This window comes from Solea senegalensis, linkage group LG14 (assembly GCF_019176455.1).
Source record: "Solea senegalensis isolate Sse05_10M linkage group LG14, IFAPA_SoseM_1, whole genome shotgun sequence".
NCBI classification, from domain to species: domain Eukaryota; kingdom Metazoa; phylum Chordata; class Actinopteri; order Pleuronectiformes; family Soleidae; genus Solea; species Solea senegalensis.
The window spans coordinates 7962430-7983376 of record NC_058034.1 but is presented as its reverse complement, the minus strand read 5'-3'; the positions used below and the strand labels follow the sequence as shown (position 1 = coordinate 7983376).

General features: G+C 40.7%; 1 protein-coding gene across 1 annotated transcript in view; it reads left to right on the top strand.

Annotated features, from left to right (window-relative positions):
- stim1a (stromal interaction molecule 1a) overlaps positions 1-19181 on the top strand; it is a 37278-nt gene extending 18097 nt beyond the window's left edge. Inside the window, exons 7-13 of the mRNA XM_044043804.1 lie at positions 129-306; positions 9646-9823; positions 9919-10086; positions 10438-10538; positions 11682-11911; positions 14059-14122; positions 14868-19181. Coding sequence (XP_043899739.1) covers positions 129-306; positions 9646-9823; positions 9919-10086; positions 10438-10538; positions 11682-11911; positions 14059-14122; positions 14868-15378 — 1430 coding nt within the window. The 3' untranslated portion in view covers positions 15379-19181. The remainder of the gene's footprint in view (positions 1-128; positions 307-9645; positions 9824-9918; positions 10087-10437; positions 10539-11681; positions 11912-14058; positions 14123-14867) is intronic.
- Positions 19182-20947: the final 1766 nt, after the last annotated feature.

Sequence of the window (20947 nt, the reverse complement as noted above, 5' to 3'; positions counted from 1 at the left end):
GCTTCACAAACCACATCCTGGTGAAGCTTGTTCATGATCATGTCCTTCAGTTTAATAACTGCCTGTTGTATCTGGCCCTTTGTGTCGATGTAAGATTATTGAAAATGTCTTTTGTCTTTCCCTCGCAGTGAATAGACATAACCACTTGAAGGACTTCATGCTGGTCGTGTCGATAGTCATAGGCATGGGTGGCTGCTGGTTTGCCTACATCCAGAATCGCTACTCAAAGGACCACATGAAGAAGATGATGAAGGACCTGGAGGGCCTGCAGAGAGCTGAGCAGAGTCTGCATGACCTGCAGCAGAAGTGAGAGCTTTTTTCCCCACCGCTCAACACAACAAGCTATTGTACTCACACACACACACACACACACACACACACACAGTATTGTGCACATGCACCATTAGTCTTGAATTTCCCACAGGAAACGCAACATTAAATATGGCTCAGCATATTTTTGCCTTTACTTTTAATATATTTGCACCCCTGAATTTATTTTGCACAACCTCTGCACTTCCTCATACTGACTTTAAGCCAAGGTATTTTTCTTCTTTGACACCGGGAATGTTTCCATGCGCAGTTACTACAGCATTAAATAGGACGCCTGTTCTCGTCCTCGTGTGCAAGGTAGGGGTGGGTCAAAATATCAATTTGGTGATATATGGTCATATTTCCTCGTGTGATACGACCAGGGCAAATTTTATTTAATGAATTGAGACGCTCTAAAGTAAACAGTCCCTGCCAGTTTCACTCGCCATGCGTCACTAATCCATGTCTCCATGCGGTGGTGCTGCTCAAATGAATGAGGGAATCTTGGGTGGAAGTTACCTGGCTGAAGAAGAAGAAGAAGAAGAAGAAGGAGGAGTTTACAATGGGATAAAATATTGATTATCACAGAATAGTTGTATTGTGATATTATTGGTGTCGTGGACCATGTATTGTTTTGTATCATGACGTACTCTGTGATTTCCACCCTTAGTGCCGAGCACTAGCAGGTGTATCCTCCTCTACACTGCATGCTTTTCAGGTTGTGGTTTAGCTCACTTCAAGTCGTCTATCTTCCCATCAACTTTAAAATATTAAATTCTTTCAGCTTTCAGTCTCCTTGTTAGTTAAAAAAATGTCGTCGACATTTTGTCATGGTTTTCTTGCCATCTTTTATTTCCTTTCTGAAGACTGGTGGCAACTGCCGTGCTTGCTCAGAGCAACTGTACATGTACAGTTTTCTGTAGGGATGGCACGATAGGACTATTCCATATGTAATACCAGCGGCAATATCGTTCCAATCCAGTCATATTGTATTTTACCTTTTAAACTACAAAGCTCTTAACAGCACAGTGTGTGATTTACCACTAACATCCATTACAAGTTATTCTCCAAGTGTAGAACAGAAAATTCTTTGATCACTATCAGCCCAATATGTATCATATTAGCTCATCCCTCATTATCTGTTTGTTACAGTATGTACAGTTTTGTAAAAGTCCAGTTTTAGTCAAAAACACAATAATTCAGTTGCTTGAACTGGAGTGTGTAAGAGTAATCTCACTTAACTGAGATAGCACACATTTTTCCCCCAGAAGTCATATTTGACAAAGGTGTATTTCCTCTGGTTTTACACAACACGTGCATTCATTTAAAGGAGGCAAGTTGCTGCAAATCCTTCCAGAGTTTTATAATGCTTCAGTGTCTTAGGTATTTTTCTCCACAGTCATACGTTATTCACAGGACTTCACCTACAAAACCACAAAGTTTTAAAATTAGTGATTGGTGATTCCCCGGACTGAACTTTAGACAAATGAGTGTCAATGAATTTAGTTAGTGACATTATATATATATCTATATCTATATCTATATATATATATATATATATATATATCTATATCTCTATATATATATATATAAATATATATATATAATACATATACTGTATATATACATATATATGTGTATATATATATATATACATACATATATATGTGTATATATATATGTGTGTGTATATATGTGTATATATGTATATATATATGTGTGTGTATATATATGCATATATGTATATATGTATGTATGTATATATGTATATATGTGTATATGTATGTATATATGTATATATATGTATGTTATTCAATGTTTTATATGTCTATGTGCATTGAATTAATTTATTTATATATTTTTGTTTCATGTTCAACACCCGATACAAAAACAAAGAGAAATAATAAACCAATAAAATAAATAAGTTGTGAATAAACTTGTGCAATTTAAAAAAAAAAAAAAAAATACGAGTAGGCTGAATCTAACGCTTATTAACTGATGAACAAATCATCACAGAAACATGGTTATTCCACAAAAATAGCCTTAAAAAAGCAAAACATAAGTGTTGTTCAATAAATGTTTAACGTAAGCAAATGTGTTATTGCTAAACTGTTATATTTCATAAGACGCAGTCAAAATTACGGATGCACTGAAATGAAAATTGTTGTCAGAAACCGAAAATCAGGAAACACTTGGCCGAAAACCGAAACCAAGACATCGAAAGAAATTATTACTCCAATTGTGTACCATTGTTTTTTGTTATGGCTGGGACTGTGTGTACTTACCTCACTAAAGTCGAGGCATTGCAATTATATAGATTTATATTCATCCTTCAAAGAATAAATCCATTAAGAATCTATGAAAATATTTAGGAGGATCTCATGGAACATATCAGACAACGAGGGTGCATGCCCCTTATCTGGTGTAGACAGACGAGCCTTTTTTGTCTGTGCACCGCGCCTGACGATTGATATGGCCGAATTTTCGATGCATTCCTAGTCAAAATAAAACAAAATCAGTTCATCAAAATCATCATCAATTTTTTTTTAGGTTGCCTTTTACTCAGTTTTATTCAATTCCTTTTCACTTGTAAGCATTGGAGACAGAGAACCCCCGGGTAGCATTTCTTGTTCCTTACACTTTAAATGACAAAATAAAGCCCCTTGATTCTATTGGATGCAAAGAAATGACCCACGTTGCCTGACCACTCACCCTGACCGTGTCCCGCCTTGATTCAGCCATTATCCACAATCCTCAAGTTAAAACAGCACAAAATAATATTATATATTGTGTTGTTTAATTACAGCTTACTCTGATGTCAGGATGTAGCAGAGCAGCAGCGGCAGCTAAGAAATGACTGCTGTAGTGTGTTTGCTTCTGTTGCTACCTCACATTTGTTCCATTGTCTGACGTGCTGTTTCTCTTTTTAAACTAATTGTACACAGTATAGTGAATATTGGCTGCCGTAACACAAACTTTATGTCATTCTGTGATGGTGAAGAGATGCCATCCTCCTCCGCTCAAAGGTCAATCACTTCCCCTGCTCTCACTTCAGCGGTGATCGTACTGTGAGCTTTGTGAAGTGATCAAAGGCATGATTTTCAAATACAGGGAGACAAGACGAGACTTGTAAGCGTTCACTTCTGATATGCAGTACTTTAAACTCACACCTGGTCTGTTTTGGCTTGGTGGGCATCATCCAGCTGCTGCTGCCTCAAAGATTAAGTCTTATGGAATTATAAAGCATCCCAAATTTAGCCAGATGTATATTACAGCTGCGAGGAGTGTGGCTAATGATAACTGAAGTTTCTGAGATAAAATCTGACTTCTTTTGGTCTTGTAATTCCTCGAAGAATGCTGGGAATGTGGTTTTAAACATGCACCGTCTCCTCTGATTCCTTTCATGGATGTTCAAACAGGTTCATGTCATGCAGGTTAGTTATGTTTCTGTCTATATAAAGGAGAAGGAATCACCTCGAGGATGATTCCTATTGGATGATACCAGCTGTCAATCACACGGGTGTTCACCCATATTTGCTGTACTTTCCTCTAAAGTGGATCCTAATTTACAAAATTGCCATCATGCTCTAGTGAAAAAGAGCCGGAAATACTGATTGTGACCATTAACTCACCAGGAAATCTATTTGCTAATGTCATGAACAATTGAGAAGTAGAAGCTCATTTTCCCACAGATTTCCAGTTAGATTGTATTGTTTATTAAATCTATTCTTGCATCCTGAACTGCGTCAGAACAGACCATAAAGACCACATCCATGTCTTTCATACGTAATATGCTTGTATAATAGAATAGGATAGAAAGCTTTATTGTAATTGCGTATAATACAACAATATAATTGAATGCTTTCCCTGGTCAGTACATAACAAAACATGCTATTATTAAAAAAAAAATGAATAAAATAGAAAGACGGCCACAGACAACAGTGGTCAACTGAAAGCATGTCGGGAGGACACTGTTCCTCAATTTTGCAGGAGCAGGGTTTTAAATGGACCTGTAGCACTTGGATTTAATGTAATATTAAAGAAGTGGTATGTAAATCACGTCAACGTTCAGCTTTTACAATGTTATTTGAGAGATTGGAGAATGTGGCTGCCAAAGTACCAAACCCAAACATAAACAGAGTTTGTAGCTGCAGCTAATGATTGGGCCAAAAAAAGTGTTGATCAGTGTTTCTCAAACCTTTAAATTATCTCAGTTTTTCCACAAATATCAGTGTAGATTTCTTTGTTATATGGAGCAAAGAAAGGAGGCAATATTTACACTTAAGAAGCTGAAAAATGAAATAACTTATTTTAATTATCATTTAATGATCGATGAGTCATTGCAGCCCCAGCATACAGACTGCACCGTTCACCTCTGATGACGAATCATTCTCGTTTTATGACTTAATAATGGGCATTTCTTACATATTGTCCCTTTTAATACCATTTTATGCACAGCTGCTTTTATCAAAAAGTTGCCTTTACGTTCACACAAGGGGAAAAAGAAGTATTATGTTAGGTTTAGATCATTTATATATTAAAGTGTTAAATCTCTGGGGTGATGTGATGTTTTGTTTGGATTAAAAATCGGGGAGAGGCTCAGTCCCTTTCGACAGATATTTGCCACATGATGATTGCATAACATTCCTGGCTTGATATTGGAGACATTGAACAGGGTATCGCTGCTGTGTTAAATGCAAGCTGTTGTATTCATGACAACCTTTGTCTGTTTTACCGTTTTTTTTATAGTCACTTGTGTGACCGTTTTTTGGGGAAACAGGTTTTGTCGAAACATGAGATGAGGCATAATTAATGAACAGTAAACACAGGGTAGAGACTCTTGTTTCCTCATTTTCTGTTTAGCAACACTTGAGATTGTTGTGTCGGTTATGAATGTATCATTCAGGGTTCCCACGGGTAAATTTGACAAAATGGCCCTAAAGAGACATGGGTCATTGAAAGTGCTTGAATTTTGTGCAAGAAAGAAGTTAAGTTGATATTAAGGTAAATGTCTCCCATGCTTGTTATGACGCCACCTACTGTTTCATACCCTGTGTTTCTTGATCGAGTAGAGTCATAATTACTAGCTGTGTTGTGGACACTGTCCACTGTCTCTCTCCGCCGTTGACGTGAGATTCCATGCAGAACAATGAGCGAGTAAAGTTATGTTAAGAGAGTGCAAATGACCTCACATCTTAAGATGTGTCAGGACACCGTCCTTGAATTTGATGACAACCAGGGTGTGGGAACCCTCATCGTTCTTTGTTGAAGCAGCACAATTAGGGAGTGGGAAGTACATTTGCGGCAGTTGCTTGGTGAATGTTGACCAAAAAAAGCCATCGACTGCTCTGGCGGGAACAGCGTGATCAAACAGTGTCTCTCTGATAAACTGCCAGGTCACTCTGCATGTTCCCACTGTGGATTTATATTCCGATCAGTTGCGAAAACACACACCTGCCACTGTCAGCTCTGACATTTCTTTCTTTGCTCAATTACTCAATTCTTTTCTGCTGATCAAAACAAGATCCTTGACTGTATCAGCCAGTTTTGTTCAAAGCATTTTTTTCTGACTGATCCCAATTATGATATAATTTTAGAAGTAAAGGTTCAGATTACGGCTGCAGCTAATGGTCAATTATTTTCTTGATAAATCAAGTGATCATTTTGGTCCTTAAAATGTCAGAAAGTGTTGTAAAAAGTTATTATTTGTTATGTGTTTTATACTTGAGTTATTGCTTTGTTATATTGAGCAAAGAAATGAAAATGATGCACGTACAAGAACCTGAAAACGAATTCTAAACTGAACTCACATTTCTGGTATTTGTTGAGTACCGTATTTTCCGGATTATAAGGCGCACCGGATTATAAAGCGCACCGGATTATAAGAATAGAATAGACGCTACAGTAGAGGCTGGGGTTACGTTATGCATTTATTAGATGGAGCTGCGCTAAAGGGAATGTCAACAAAACAGTCAGATAGGTCAGTCAAACTTTATTTATAGATTACAAACCGGCGTTCTGACAACTCCGTTTACTCCCAACATGAATAAACAGCTGTTTTATGTGATGTGGTATTTCGTTTATCTTTTAACAACAGCAGGGTATAACATGTAGTGCAACATTTATATCACATAGTGGAGGGGAACTTTTCCTGGATTCAATAAACACGTAAAAAACAGTCTGATACTGTGACGGTAAATCAAACGTTAGTGCTATCACAATATAGTAACACTCGAAATAGTGCAAAGCAATAACAATATATAAATAACTCAACGTTGCTCAAACGTTAATGTCACACAACACAACACACAAAATAAACATGTAAAGCTCACTTTATCAAGTTATTCCTCATCCGCGAATCCCTCGAATTCTTCTTCTTCAGTGTCCGAATTAAACAGTTGGGCGAATACGGGATCCAACATGCCCGGCTCCGTCTCGTCCGGATTATACGGCGCACTGTCGGCTTTTGAGAACATTTGAGGTTTTTAGGTGCGCATTATAGTGCGGAAAATACGGTATTCTAATATTCTCGAATGAAAGTAATGCCGGATCTGCAGCGCTGAGCTTAGATGAGCTGTTTCAAGATGCGTTCAAGGAACGTTTTGTTAATGTTATGTTGTCAATGAAAACGGTGACGTTTGTGGTGAATTGAGGGGGGGGCGGGTCGTTAACTGTATTTGGTTTATTGTGTGATGTTGACATCAGGGAAGTATGAGTTTGAAGGAGAAGAGGCTCTGTTTGCTCTGAGGTTCACCACTGCAACAGGAACTTTCTCGCTCCTCAGGTTCTCAGTTCATTCCTCTTATAGCTGGAATGCGCACTGAGTGCCTCCACTAGGTGATTCGCAGGCTCCTACCGATCACTGCACATGTATAATACAGTATAATTCCTTGTACTTTGCTGCAGAGTCATTCAGACTACATCTGTCTGCTGAAGACACTAAAAACCCTCAACAGAGAGCGTTTAGCTTCTTTAACAATCAATGAACCCGACTTTAAGGTAAAAAACTATCTTGTTAAAACAAGAGAAACGGCTCCTCCTCCTCCTGTGGCACTTCTACACTTCCGTAGACTTTTTTTGTTTTCCACTGTGCGACTGTCTGAGCGAAATGCTGGCATCAATGGCGGGAATTGCAGAGACAACGTGGAACCAGATCTTAATTCTCGCACTGTGGCTGTGGAAGGGATATAATGTTAAACCATATTGTAGGTCAATGTGACTGGCCAGGAAAGACCCGAGTCTCTTACAGTACGTGATTTAGGAGGTGAAGGAGCGAGAGGTATGTCCTCTGACTGTGGACTCACATTTCTCCCTGATCCCTGCTGCCAGCTGCTCTCTTTCCATACCTTCGAGCAGATCCTGTGCTGGTGGTGTCGAGTGGCCTGTCCTCGTCATGTCTTCCCTGTTGGGAGACGGTGGGAGGAGACTTTGACTAAAGCCTGGATTTCCTGGTTGCCTTTTACAGCAGTGTTTGACCCTGCCTCTCTCTCTGGTGGTGGGAGATGGTGTTAAGCATGACTGCTTATTAATATGTCGGCTCAGATGCTCAGTCACCCACATTTGGGCTGTCTGCGGAAAGACGTCTTTGAAAGGAGAAAATGACCGCCTGCTCTAAAGTCTGCCGAGACAATGTGTCTGTGTCCAGTGAGCCCTGCAGTGCAGGTCAGGTGAAACATCACTTGGCTTCTTCTTCTCTCTGTAGCTCTGCCAGCGTTTTCAAATGGTAGCTATAGACGGGCAGCGGTCAGGGTCGAACGCATTAGCGGCCACATTTTCCACAGCTAAATGTCTGGATCAACTTTCATTCCTCTGCCCTTTCTCTGCTGCCTCTGCTGTTGTGTTTATCCTGGCTGGATAAGGAGGGTGCTGCTCTCTAATGACTGAGAGATGCTATTGCTGTCTGACCTTGAGAAAATAAACTCAAAAAAGATTTGTGATATTTGGACTTGTTCGGTGATTAATGGAATAGATCGCGAGCTGCTTGGTTAAGCGATTATGTCCATTTTAAGTAGTGTTACCTGAGAGCCCAGTCCCACATTAGGGTTACAAACCAATTTGTAAAAGCGCACACGCACTACATTAAAATGGTATGTGTCTAAGCCTGGATGATTATGTCATCAGTGACAAACCTCTTTTACAACAGTGGACTGTTTAAAGATGAGGGTCTAAAAATATCCCTCGCTCAAACCATGTATGTTCTGGGTATTATGGGAGCACAGAGTACTGCACTGTACTCTTCTAAAGTTACATGACAGCTGTGGCATTCTTGGCTCCCGCTCCCCTCTGATGTCAGTGTGTGCCGAGCAGCTGACCGTGGCTCCTTTGTGTCATACATGTTAGCCATTGTTTCCGGCGACGCGTGACTGATGCAAGTCCTGCGGTCCACACGGACATGCTTACACTTTATGGCTGTCCACAGACGCTCCGGAAATATGGAAACACAGAGGTGTACTTGTGTTTATGGCCATCCCACCATCTCTTTTATTTTTATGAACTTTAAACCTATTGGGTTAATTTCAGCTTGTCAACAAGAGACATAGATTGAAGTTACAATAACGGACCATAAAAACATGACATGTGTTCAACTGTTTTGCTTCCTTCTCTGGGTAAAAGTATCCACTTTAGATAGATCTATCATCAACTTCCTCTCTGCTTTTATTCCTCTGTATTTTAACTTCTCTCCATCATAAACCCTTGTATTTCTTCTCCTCGTGTTGGGACATTTTTGAAAAGGGGTAGTGAGGCTTATTAGGTTTGTAACATTCAGCATTTCTGCTTGCATATTTTGTGTTGAAGTAGTGCGAGCTACGTCATTTGGTGGCGACGCACGAGGCCTAAACCAAAACATAAACAATAAAAAATAAAAAATTGTGAATAAACTGACTGTACCGCTGTGCCACTATACAATTTGTGTTTTAATATATTAAAGTTCTTACTTTAATGGTTCAAACGTTTAGTGACGACATCTAATGGTGAAACTGCAGATTGTGACAAAAACCAAGGACATGTCTCATGACACGCCTTTGCGTACCAGCTAGGATGTAAACACTGTTTCACAACGCTTTACACTGTCATTTACATAGCAAGCTTCCTCCTATTTACACAAAAAACACGCACTCTGGCTGGCCTGTCTGTTCTGCTGCTGTAGAAAAATGGGACTAAAGCATATATAAAAGGCTTCCAAGGCAACGAAATCCAAATGTTTTTTATTTTAAAGTGATTTCACACTTAAACAAACATACTTATATGTAGTGTATTCAATATCCGCCCATTAACTCTCCTGATGCACACAAACGGAACTAAAAAGAAATGTGTTTCTGTTGTCTTTGTCCTCAGGCTGCAGATCGCCCAGGAAGAGCACCGTACAGTGGAGGTGGAGAAGGTGAACCTGGAGCAGAAACTGAGGGATGAGATCAACACGGCCAAGCAGGAGGCCCAGCGACTGAGAGAGCTGCGAGAGGGCACAGAGAACGAACTGAGTCGCCAGAAGTATGCAGAAGAAGAACTGGAACAGGTACGTTGAAAGAGATGTTTGCCGTTCAGTGTTGCAGAGCTTGTGTTTGCGTCTGTGTGTCAGTTTGTCACCGAGTGTTTGACATTCGTTGTCAGGTCCGAATGGCTCTGAAGAAAGCCGAGAAGGAGCTGGAGTCTCACAGCAGCTGGTCGCCACCAGATTCTCTCCAGAAGTGGTTACAGCTCACCCATGAGGTGGAAGTGCAGTACTACAACATCAAGAAGCAAAATGCTGAACGGCAACTCCTGGTCGCCAAAGAAGGGGTGAGCATTTAAAAAAAAAAAAAACTTTTAAATTTGGATGTTTTGAATCAATTGAATCAATGTATTTGGAAAAAAAAATGCTGTTACTTCCTCACTCTGTCTTCAAACTTTCATAAAAAACTTGGAATTAACCCTCAATTTAGCTGAATTACACAAGAAATTATGAAATGAGAAAAAAATGAGTGAATTGTATTGCATTAAATCGTATATTAAATTCTTAAATTTAAAAAATTACATTTCCTGAATTGTATCTTGACCCTGTTGAACATAATGTACGCTACAGTACAAGGATAATGTGTGTTTAAGATGTCAGTACAGCTGTGTGAAATGTTTGTTGACGTGTTTGCACAGGCAGAGAAGATAAAGAAAAAGAGGAACACTCTTTTTGGGACTTTCCACGTGGCTCACAGCTCCTCTCTGGATGATGTGGACCACAAGATCCTGGCAGCAAAGTAAGACTCCCTCACTTGCAGCTTCTTTCTGACCTCTTTTGTCACTTATGCCAACATAATTATTGTGTTTACTCCTCAAAATGCCATAAATGGATTAAACAAAAGGCACAACACAGATACTGGATGATGTATTTAGTATGTAGAATGCCACAGTATGTATTTTTGGTTGCTGTAGCAACTCTGTAGAGCCTTTTGTTGAAGGATTGCATACAATTTGTCTTGCTTTTGTGTTTGACCTGTATTTTATAAAAACATCGCAGACTTTTCTGCTCCTTCTCTCTCCCGGTGAGTTCTGGACATTCTCTTTTTGTTCTCAGTCCCCACATCGCTATACCATGTACACATATCGAAAGTTAAATCACATTCAACAAGACTTTCTTGAATTCCAAGTTGCTTGTATATAAAATTTAAAGGGAATATGTGTCATGTTGTATACATCCGTGACCTTTAGCATTTAAATTGGTTACTGCAATCCCTATGCAAAACATTGTAAAGCATGGTTGCTAATGCTTCTGAAGCAAGGAAATAAGGAGATGCAACCTGTTCCAAGGCAGCAACAGCAAAGGAACCATCGAGTAAAAGTTGACCTGATGATCACTAAAAGAGGAAGCTGGAAAAAGTCTGTTTCAATATCAGTCATTCTGTTTATTGAGAGGCCAGAGCTCCAATACTGATGACTTAACCCTCTTATGAATCATGATAATCATGCCGCCTGGGTTTATTTTGATTTTATGGCTGTAGAATTGTCAAAGGATCTTGAATGAGGGAGTGCTTCTGCCCCTTTTTTTCCAAGATAACTTTCACTTTCTATATCTGGCAGTTATTCAACTGTTTAGGAATTACGGAACTGAGAAGTTGACGTCACAAATGTTTGACGTGCTAGTTGAATCTCGTCTGTGATTGGACGGTCATTCCGTGGAAGTACCGAGGGGCTACCGTAATGACAAGTATATGAGCACAAAGCTCCATTTCTCTGCTTTCCGGTATCCATTCATCCACCTTCTACCGCTTTATCCTCTACATGAGGGTTGTGGAGGGGTTTTGTGCCAATCTCTCATAGAGATTACGGTAACGAGAAGTACGCATGCCAAATCCTGTCGCCGACGAAGTTTCTAATGACCCGTTGACTTCATCTTTCTTCAGACAAGCCCTCGGTGAGGTCACGGCTGCGTTGCGGGAGAGGCTTCATCGCTGGCAGCAGATTGAGATCCTCACGGGTTTCACCATCGTCAACAACCCGGGCCTGCCCTCGCTGGCTTCATCCCTCAACCTGGACCCCACCTTCATGGGCGGCAGAGCGACGCCGCAGCACTTCATCATGTCCGACGACATGGACGACTTGGACGAGGATATCATGCCCGGAACTCTGCAATGTAAGGGTTCATCATCTGAATCTGTCGGCCCTTCAGTGGGGATTAGCAAACGAACCCCTAAACTCTCCAAGACCCAGCCGGGGAAATCCAAAAATTAGCCCTCATGAGAATTTGGACCTTTATTTCCTTTCAATTCCATGAATGAATCCCTGTGTCCTTCCCAGTGATGGAGGACAGTGATGGTCACATGTGTCTATGAATGAGAGTTGTCTTACATCTGTGTAATATGTACCATGTAAAATCATATTGTCTTGTTCTTTGACACATCATTCCAGCTGAATGCCTTTTTTTTTTTTGTTAATTGTTCTCATCTTGGATAAAAAGAAAAGTGTCGATTATGGCGACTGAAGACTCTGGAAAAATGAACTGTCATGAAAAATATAATTCTTCATGAGTACAAGTGTCCGTGCTGACCCATTTGTAGTAGTTGTGTGCTCCTTAAATGTGTCCTGCAATCTGCTTTTTTTGTGTCCAACAGTGGGCAGTGTCCAAATTTATTTTACTTCCACACACATAAATATGCCAAAGCTGGCAGTGAAATCCTCTTGGAAACACTCATCTCACGCACACATTATTATGCAATTGAGAGAACCAACACACATCTGATGACCATAACACTCTGACACAATCTTGATACGGGCAAACGTTGACAGTTAATAGGTTTGAAAAATTGCAGGCGAACGTTACACTGCAGAGTCCGTTTGCAGCTGCAATAGTGAGTAAGTCTTTCAATCAACATTAATTGCACTCCCTATCTCACTCCCTTCTCCCCCTCCACCATCTCTCTGGCATTTGGCTCCCACTGCTGTTTCATTGGCCTAACTGCAGATGGCACCAGACTGCTGGAGAGGAGAGCCAGTGACCTGTGGTCAGTTCTGACATCCCTTGTCACTCCCTCCTTGTCTCACACCCACATCAACATGTAATACTTCTTAATTGGCAGAACGCTGCAGGTAGACCCAACTGAAACCAAACCAAATCCACGCTGAGTTGACCTGAAAACAGTCCCGACCCCACCACAGTTGCTTGCTTGCCACGTTTACTCCCTTTTACTCCTGTCACTACCCAGTTCCCCCCTGTTTTCTCCACATTGTGTCACATGTGTTTGTTGTTAATGGACACTTCCCCTTAGAAAAGAGCTATTTGTTGTGCTGTTTTTGCCTCATTTAAGGTCCAGTGTGTGAGAATGTGTGATATCTAATCATCACCCCGACACTCATTCTTCATTTTTTTTTACCCCCAAAGTGCGTCAGAGAACTACAGTGGTTTCTGTTGGTTTACTCATCGGAATTATGTCGGCAAATCCTTTCACTGTAAACATAATCACATATTAGGCATAGTACTTGCTAGTTAGCATAATAAGCTCTCATGTATGAAGCTCTTGAGAGTTAAGCGTAGTACGCTCTAGGGTAGTAAACTTTGGTACAGTAAACGTAGTACAGTCTTGCGTACTAAGCTCTTGCGCGGTATGTGTAGTTAGCTCTGGTGTAGTAAACTGTAAGTAGCTCTAGCATGGTAGGCTCTAACATTGTAAATGTTAGAGCTCTTACATAGTTAGCTGTTGCGAAGAAAACCTCATAAGAGCTCACGTAATAGAGATAGTAAGCTCTTGGATAGTACTCCCCCACATGGTAAACTCTTGCATAGAAAATGTAGTAAGCTCTGAAGGAGTGAAGTTCTAAGTTAGCATGCTGTCGCGTAGTAAAGTCATGTTGTAAACGTAGTACGTTCTTGCATGTTAAGAGTCGTTAGCCCTCGCATAGTGCGCTCTCATAATATGAAGGTAACTCGAGTGTAGTGTTAAGCCCTCGTGTAGTATGCCATCACGTAGAACGCTCTCATGTGGTAAAACGTCAGCTCTAAGGTAGTACACTCTCGCATAGTAAACTCATAAAGTCAGTTCTAAGGTAGTAAACTCTCACAAAGTCAGCTCTAATTTAGTACATTCTCGTGTAGTACGCGCTCACTAATTCAGCTGCGAATAAACCCTTGCCACGTGTTATACATTGGACCTTAAATCTTAGCTGGTAACAATAGTAGAATGACGTTGTAAGCAAATGTATCCGAGCACCAGAGTGTCTTTGCCTCCAGTTTCCGTCAGTCGTTGTGTGATTGTTGTTGGTAACGCTGTTGTTTTGTGCCCACAGCTCCCAGTATGATGTCTCTGCGCCAACGCCACATTGACCCCCAGCTGGCCATGGGCTCCCAGAGGTTGGTAGAGAGTTGTGTGTTGGCGGGGCAGCAGGGAGAGGGCAGATCTAGGGCTCCATACAGGCAGTCACGTAGCCAGTCTTTCGGGCATATCGACTATGTCCCCATGCCTCCGCCTCTGTCCTCGGCTGTGTCTCACCCTTCCATCATCTGTACCGCAAACCCAAACTTGCAGTCCCTGTCCTCCTCTTCCTCCTGTCTACCCGGCACTGTGGGTGGCGGCGGCGCCTCTCATTCCTCCCATTTATATCACGGTTCTTTCCAGCCCATGGATCCCATTCCAGATTTCATCTTCACTGACGACACCAAAGCTCACTCCTCGCGCAGCGACAGCCTGGGGTACACGTCTCTTCCGCCACTTTCCACGCGCATGAGCGTGTTTTTTGTTTTGGTTTTTTTCCCACTTCTTGACACCCTTTCTTCTTTTCTACTTTGAATCCTTGCTGTGATGCTTCTTTAGTTTTTTATTTATTTCGCTTTTCATATCATGGCACCTGATGCAGCATAACAAATTCTATGCATTTCCTCTTCCCCCTCCCCCCCCCACGCCCGCCCGCCTCAGTGTTCCTGCTGCTCTTTGCCTGCTCGACTAACAAGTGTGGAGTTCCAGTGGCCAGACTGTGCCCAGCGTTTCCGTGACTTTGCAGGCATAGTCTAGATAAACCCAAGCATGCATTGGCGTTTATTTTTTTTTAATCTTTTGTCTATTTTTTAACTTGTGCTTTGTTTTCTTTTTACCTCACAGGGACTTAAATCGCTCCGACTCCGACTCCTCCCTGTCCCTCTCTCAAGTTGGCGATCGGCTCGCTGCCTACAGCTCCAAGGGCCACATAATCAAGCCCACGTCTCTCATGTACGGGCTGTCCGGCCGTGCGGAAGATTCCGTCTCGCTGCACGCTTACACCCCTAACGGAGGGAACCGCATTCAGGAGGGCAGCCCCGCCGAGTTCGCCGCCGACAGCCCCCTGCTCATGAAGAAGTTGTACGGCATGGAACAGTCGCCCAGTCCGGGAGACGTCAACAGTCTGACGGAGTCGTCCCGCTCCCTCAGCCCCAACTCCACCGAACCTGACACGCCGTCACCGACGGGAGGGCAGCTCGGGTCCGCGGCGTCCAAGAGCAACAGTCGCATCCCGCAGCTGACGTCCAAGAAGAGCCCGCTGGAAGAGGACAGCGGCTCAACGGGAGAAGACACAGATTCCACTGCCAGCCGCAAGAAACACACCTTCAAGATCTTCAAGAAACCGAAGAAGTAAGGGGGCGACGTGAACTACAAGGCAAATCAAAGCTGTTAAAGACTGTATCTGTTTTTGGAGAAAAAGAGAAGAAGTTTGGGTCAGGGTTTAGTGAAATGATGCATCGTTGTGTAGGTATGTCTTGGTGTAGGACGCCTACTGTGAGAAACTGGACCGTGGGAGCAAGTAGCCGTTCTGTTTTATCTGCGTCGATCTACGTTGAATATGTGGGAGAATGGGGTAGATTTGTATATTGGAATGTATAGAATTATTTATTCAGCAGGAAAACTCGTGCCAGTCTCGGAGGGAAACTGGTCTCCCAGTTGTTGTTTTTTCCTTTCTTGTTCTAAAAATCTATAACATTTTTTGCATGTCTTCTCTTTTGTTTTGATTGATAACGCGAATGCTTAGTGTTTGCTTGGTTCTCGTCGTCGACTTGCGTGGACAACACTCGATGTTTATTTGATTACTACCTAGCCACCTTGCCTATGAATCCAAAGTGAATGCACACCTTTTTGTTTTTACTTTGTTTTTATTGATGGTTACACGTTTTCTTGTCTTTTGTTGTCGTCTTGCTGGCAGAACAAAGTAACGCATTCTGGAAGTCCTCTGGAGAAGTGGAGTTAGTCTAAGATTTCCCCCTTTTTGGCTGTCGAAAATGGTGTAAAATGGTGAAAAAACAACTTGGATTTAATCTGCAAAAGAGGGTTTGGGGCGAGAGGTAAATCTGTCGTCACAGATTGACCGTCAGATTTTAGTTAGGGGGCTTTTGGGTCAAGGGTTTTTGTTTAATATAATGGTTGAATTTAATGCCAAAGCTTATCTTTAATTACATTTTGCGGTTGATAGTAACTGTATATGTTATATCACTGAACCAGGAGGGAAAACAAGTGTTACAATTTTTTTCAGTTAAATGTCCAACAAGGATGTTGGTATCTATTTTGTATTTTCCCGAAGCAGAAGTGCTACCAGAATCAGAAATGACCAAAATTTTAAACCTGACGTACACTGGACAATATACAAGATGTCTGTCAATGACCTAAATGCGTTTTTTTTCATCCTTTCAGACTTTAAAAAAAGGAAAATCTCTTACAGAAAGGAATACAACACTTTCAATTTCAAGTCTATGATTTCTATCCTGTTTCTGGTTGATTGTGTTTTAATGATTTAAGTGGACGATGAAAACTTCCCGGCAGTTTGTCGCTGAGGGCTGGGCGCTGGTAAGGGCTAAACTACAAGGCAAAAGCATTTGCTCTGTATGAATTTAAAAAAAAAAAAACAAGAAAAAATTGTGTTACAACCATGTTGCCGTTCAACTTCTGTGGAAGCACAACAAGTTGTGGAGGCAGGAGACCAATCATGTCCATGTGCCAAATCTCCTTCTGTTTGAGGCCTTTGTATTTATAGTGTGTTCGGCCATTTGAGCCTCATATTATATACAAAAAAAAATACACAAAACTACACAATATATACTTTATATCCTGCGTAGGGCTGGGTATTGAACGTCAATATGTTTGGGGTGTCAACTGAACTTCGAGCTAGGTGTTGATTTTCATTGCGTTTGTGGCATTGACCAAATTTCGGGCCGGGTATCAAGCTTCAATTTGTTTGTAGTATCGGCCGAATTTTTGGCAGGGTATCAAATGTCAATACTTTTGTGGTATCGACAAAACTTTGGGTTCTTTTAGGTATTGATTGAACTTCAGGCTGGGTTTGTATGGTACTTCACTTTGTCTGTAGTCAAAGCTTTGGCAGGCTATCAAATTTCAGCACTTTAGCGGTATCGACCAAACTTTAGCGTTTACTAAACTTTAGGGTTTAGTGTTGATCTTCGATATCTTTTCTGGCATTGGTAGATCTTCAGGCTCTGTATTGAACATCAATTTGTTTGTATGATCGACCAAACCTTGGGTTTAGTGTTGAACTTCGATTTGTGGGATCGATAGAACTTCAGGCTGGGTATTGAACTCCACTTTGGCAGGCTATCAAATTTCAGTACGCTAGTAGTATCGACCAAACCTTGGGTTTAACGTTGAACTTCGATATCGGTAGAACTTCAGGCTGGGTATTGAACTTCAGTTTATGTGTGGTATTGACCTAATTTTGGGTTTCATATAAGATTTCAAAACTTTTGTGGTATTAACAAAACTTCAGTCTTGGTGTGGAACTTCAATTTGTTTGTTGTATCAACCAAACCTTGGGTTTAGTGTTGAACTTCGATACATTTTTGGGATCAACAGAACTTTGGGCTGAGTATTGAACTCCAATTTGGCAGGCTATCAAATTTCAGTACTTTAGTGTTATCGACCAAACTTTGGGGTTTAGCTTTGAACTTCAGTATGTTTGTGGGTTTGACAGAACTTCGGGCTGGGTATTCCGCTTCAATTTATCCGTGGTATTGACCGAATTTTGGGTTTCATATAAGATTTCAAAACATTTGTTGTATGGGCAGAACTTCAGGCTTGGCTTTGATTCTCCATTGTGTTTGTGGTGTTAGACAAACACCACAAACGCACTGTGTGTCAAACTTCAACGTGTTTGTGGCATTGACTGAACTTCAAGCTACGTATGAAACCTAAATTTGTTTGTGTTATCGACCGATCTTGGGCTCTGCCGTCAAACTTCAATACATTAGGGGTATCGACTAAACTTTGGCCTGGGTAATGAACTTCATTTAGCTTGTTGTATTGACCGAACTTCGGGTTTCCTATGGATTGATTTTCGTTGCGTTTGTGGTGTTGGCTGAACACCACTAACAGACTGGGTATCAAACTTCGATAAAGTAGGGGTTTCAGCCAAACTTTGGGCTGGGTAATGAACTTCATCTATCTTGTGGTATTGACCGAACCCTGGGGGGTTTCCTATTGAACTCCAATATTGGTAACGACTGAATTTCAGGCTGGGTATCAAACTTATAATAATCATTTATCAGCGGCAGTTAGCATGCAGCATACCGCTAAGCGCTAAGTCTCAAAGGTTTTACCGTAATGTTTTTGTTGGGTAAAAACTGAGGGATTGGTATCAATTCCAGGTATCGATTGATATCTTATCAAAAAAAAAAAAATACCCAGCTCTAATTGGTTGGACACTGAATTGTCCACACACACAATTTCTTTAATCGTATCATCAGTATGTTTACATCTGTTACAGGTAATCCCTCTCCTCGGATTACCACGGCAGAGAACACAGTGCCAGTTTTTGAGTATCGGCGGCTTCGTAGGAGCACTTGAACTATGCATCAGTAGTTGTAGGTGATTACTAAAGTAGTACGGACACCGTTATGGCGAAGTCTTAGCGGTGATCCGGATCAATGAACAACCAAAAAGTGCTGCAGAAGACGAGTCGGCCGTCCCCAGCCTCGTAATGTAACCGGTGGTTTGGATGTAAAAGACGTGTTAACAATGTCACTGAGAAGAAACCAGGTGTTTAAAAAAATAATAATAATTTCCTAATGGTACTTTTATAAAGTGTTTGTACCTCTTTTGCACGACAGAGCTGTAAATGGATTATGCCATCTGAATGTGTGTGTGACTGTGTGTGTGTGTGTGTCCGTCTGCACCCGGCACAATGCACTGTAACGTTGATGCATGTCAACCGCTGTAACGATAAAAACCTATATTGGGTTTAAAGAGCAGCTTAAGCTCTTGTTACTCCTGTTTTTTTCTTTCTTCTTCTTCTTCTTCTCTTTGTCTTCACTCTGAGCTTCTATTTATGAAACACACACAGTATATTTGTACAGAGAAAATGATAATTTTGCATCTTCTGTGATGGTCTAGACTTTTACTGAACTCCTGCATGAGAGCAATAAACTATTTTGAATGAAAGCAGTGCTGTTTTTCATACATTTTCACAACGACTGGCTATTTTCTTAATTATCTATAAATACTGAGGGTCTATAACTGTCCAACAGTGTGCTTGACAGTGTAAATAAGAATTGTAAGAGATTGGTCGAAGTGGATTATTTTTGGCTTCTCCCTTTTAGAGGTCGTTGCAGTGGATCATCTGCCTCCATCTTGTCCTCTCGCTTTTGTCCTCCTCTGCTACACCAGCTGTCCTCATGTCTTGTGTCACTTCGTCCACAGACCTTCTCTGTGGTCTTCTCGGTTTCCTCCAGCTCCATCGACAACATCCTCTGTCCATTGAGAATTTTTCTTGAATTTTTAATTTTTTTGTGTTTTTCTACTCTACTTTTTCATACAGGGTTCCCACCATCAGAAAATTCCTGGAATTAAGTGAATGTTCTGGAAAAGCTTTATGTTTGGCCCAATGATCTGAAATCTATCGGATATAAAACTCCGAACTCCAAGCGTGACGTCACTCACATATACATATATATATGTATATACATATATATGTATTTATATATATATATATATATATATATATAACATATAAATACATGTATATTGTACGCAAGTGTTCAGTGGGTAGTTTATTAAATTTCCAGAATTCCCTCCAGAATCTTGAACACTGAAAAAGATGAAATGTTCTATGGAGGAAAAAAATCCCACAACTAAACCAATTATAAACCAATTTAAGTTAAAAATTATTAGAATAGTTTGTTGTTAAATAAGGAGTTGATTAATAGTCAATTACCATCAGCAAATAAATGAATCATCAGCTATTTTGATCATCGGTTAATCATTAAAACTGTTTTTTTCCCACAATTAACCTTTAAAAAGCTTTTAAACCTTGTTTTTAATTTAACACAAAATGTTAAATCAGTTGTCAAAGTTGGTAAATAATGCACTTATTGTTTCTCTCATCACTCTCTCTGGGTATTTCTCTACGTATCACTTTCTGGAGAACGTTTCAGTCACTTTGAAACTGTAGATTTAAAGGTTTCTTAAACGAATCTCGAATGATGAAGGTGAAAAATAATAAATCCAAACAGATGAATGAATCACGTAGCATTGATATGTTCATTGAAAAAAATAAATAAAAAGCTAAGCTCCTCCCCAACTACTAACTACAGTGTGTGTGTAAGAGTTGGGTGGAGGGATGTGCAGGTAAATATTGACCAAAGCTTCAACAGGACTGAAGGTGGAGCAGGATGAGGTGCGGATGTCGAGGCTCCTCGTTTCTCTTTGGCTCTTAAATCTTTCTTTTTTTTAAAGGGAAATATAAATGAAGAGTCTGGAACATGGATTTCCGCACACTGTTCAAATACCTGTGTCATGTGCTTTTCCTCGGCGTGCAGGTAAGAGCTGGTTCCACTTCTTCATCCCTGGGAACATCTCTGCGTCCCTCTGCTCGTAAATTCTAAGGATTTTATGACATGAAATGATGTGACTGACTTTACATGAAATTGGACAAATACAGGTGTTAAATCAAGGCTCCTGTTAAGTTAAGTATAAGGGGAGGTAACACTTAAGTTTATTCTCAGTAAATTTTACAAACTCCCATTAGCGGAACAGTTGGGCCACTGTCTGTTCGTTAGAAAAGGAAAAGGAAATATTTACACAAGCAAATACTGTACTGTACTGGAAGATTCCACAATTAGCAGAGACAGGGTGGAGAGTCGTAGTTCAAAGACAAACAATTGACAGTTGGTTCAGAGATGATGTTAATATAATTTAGATCTATGGAC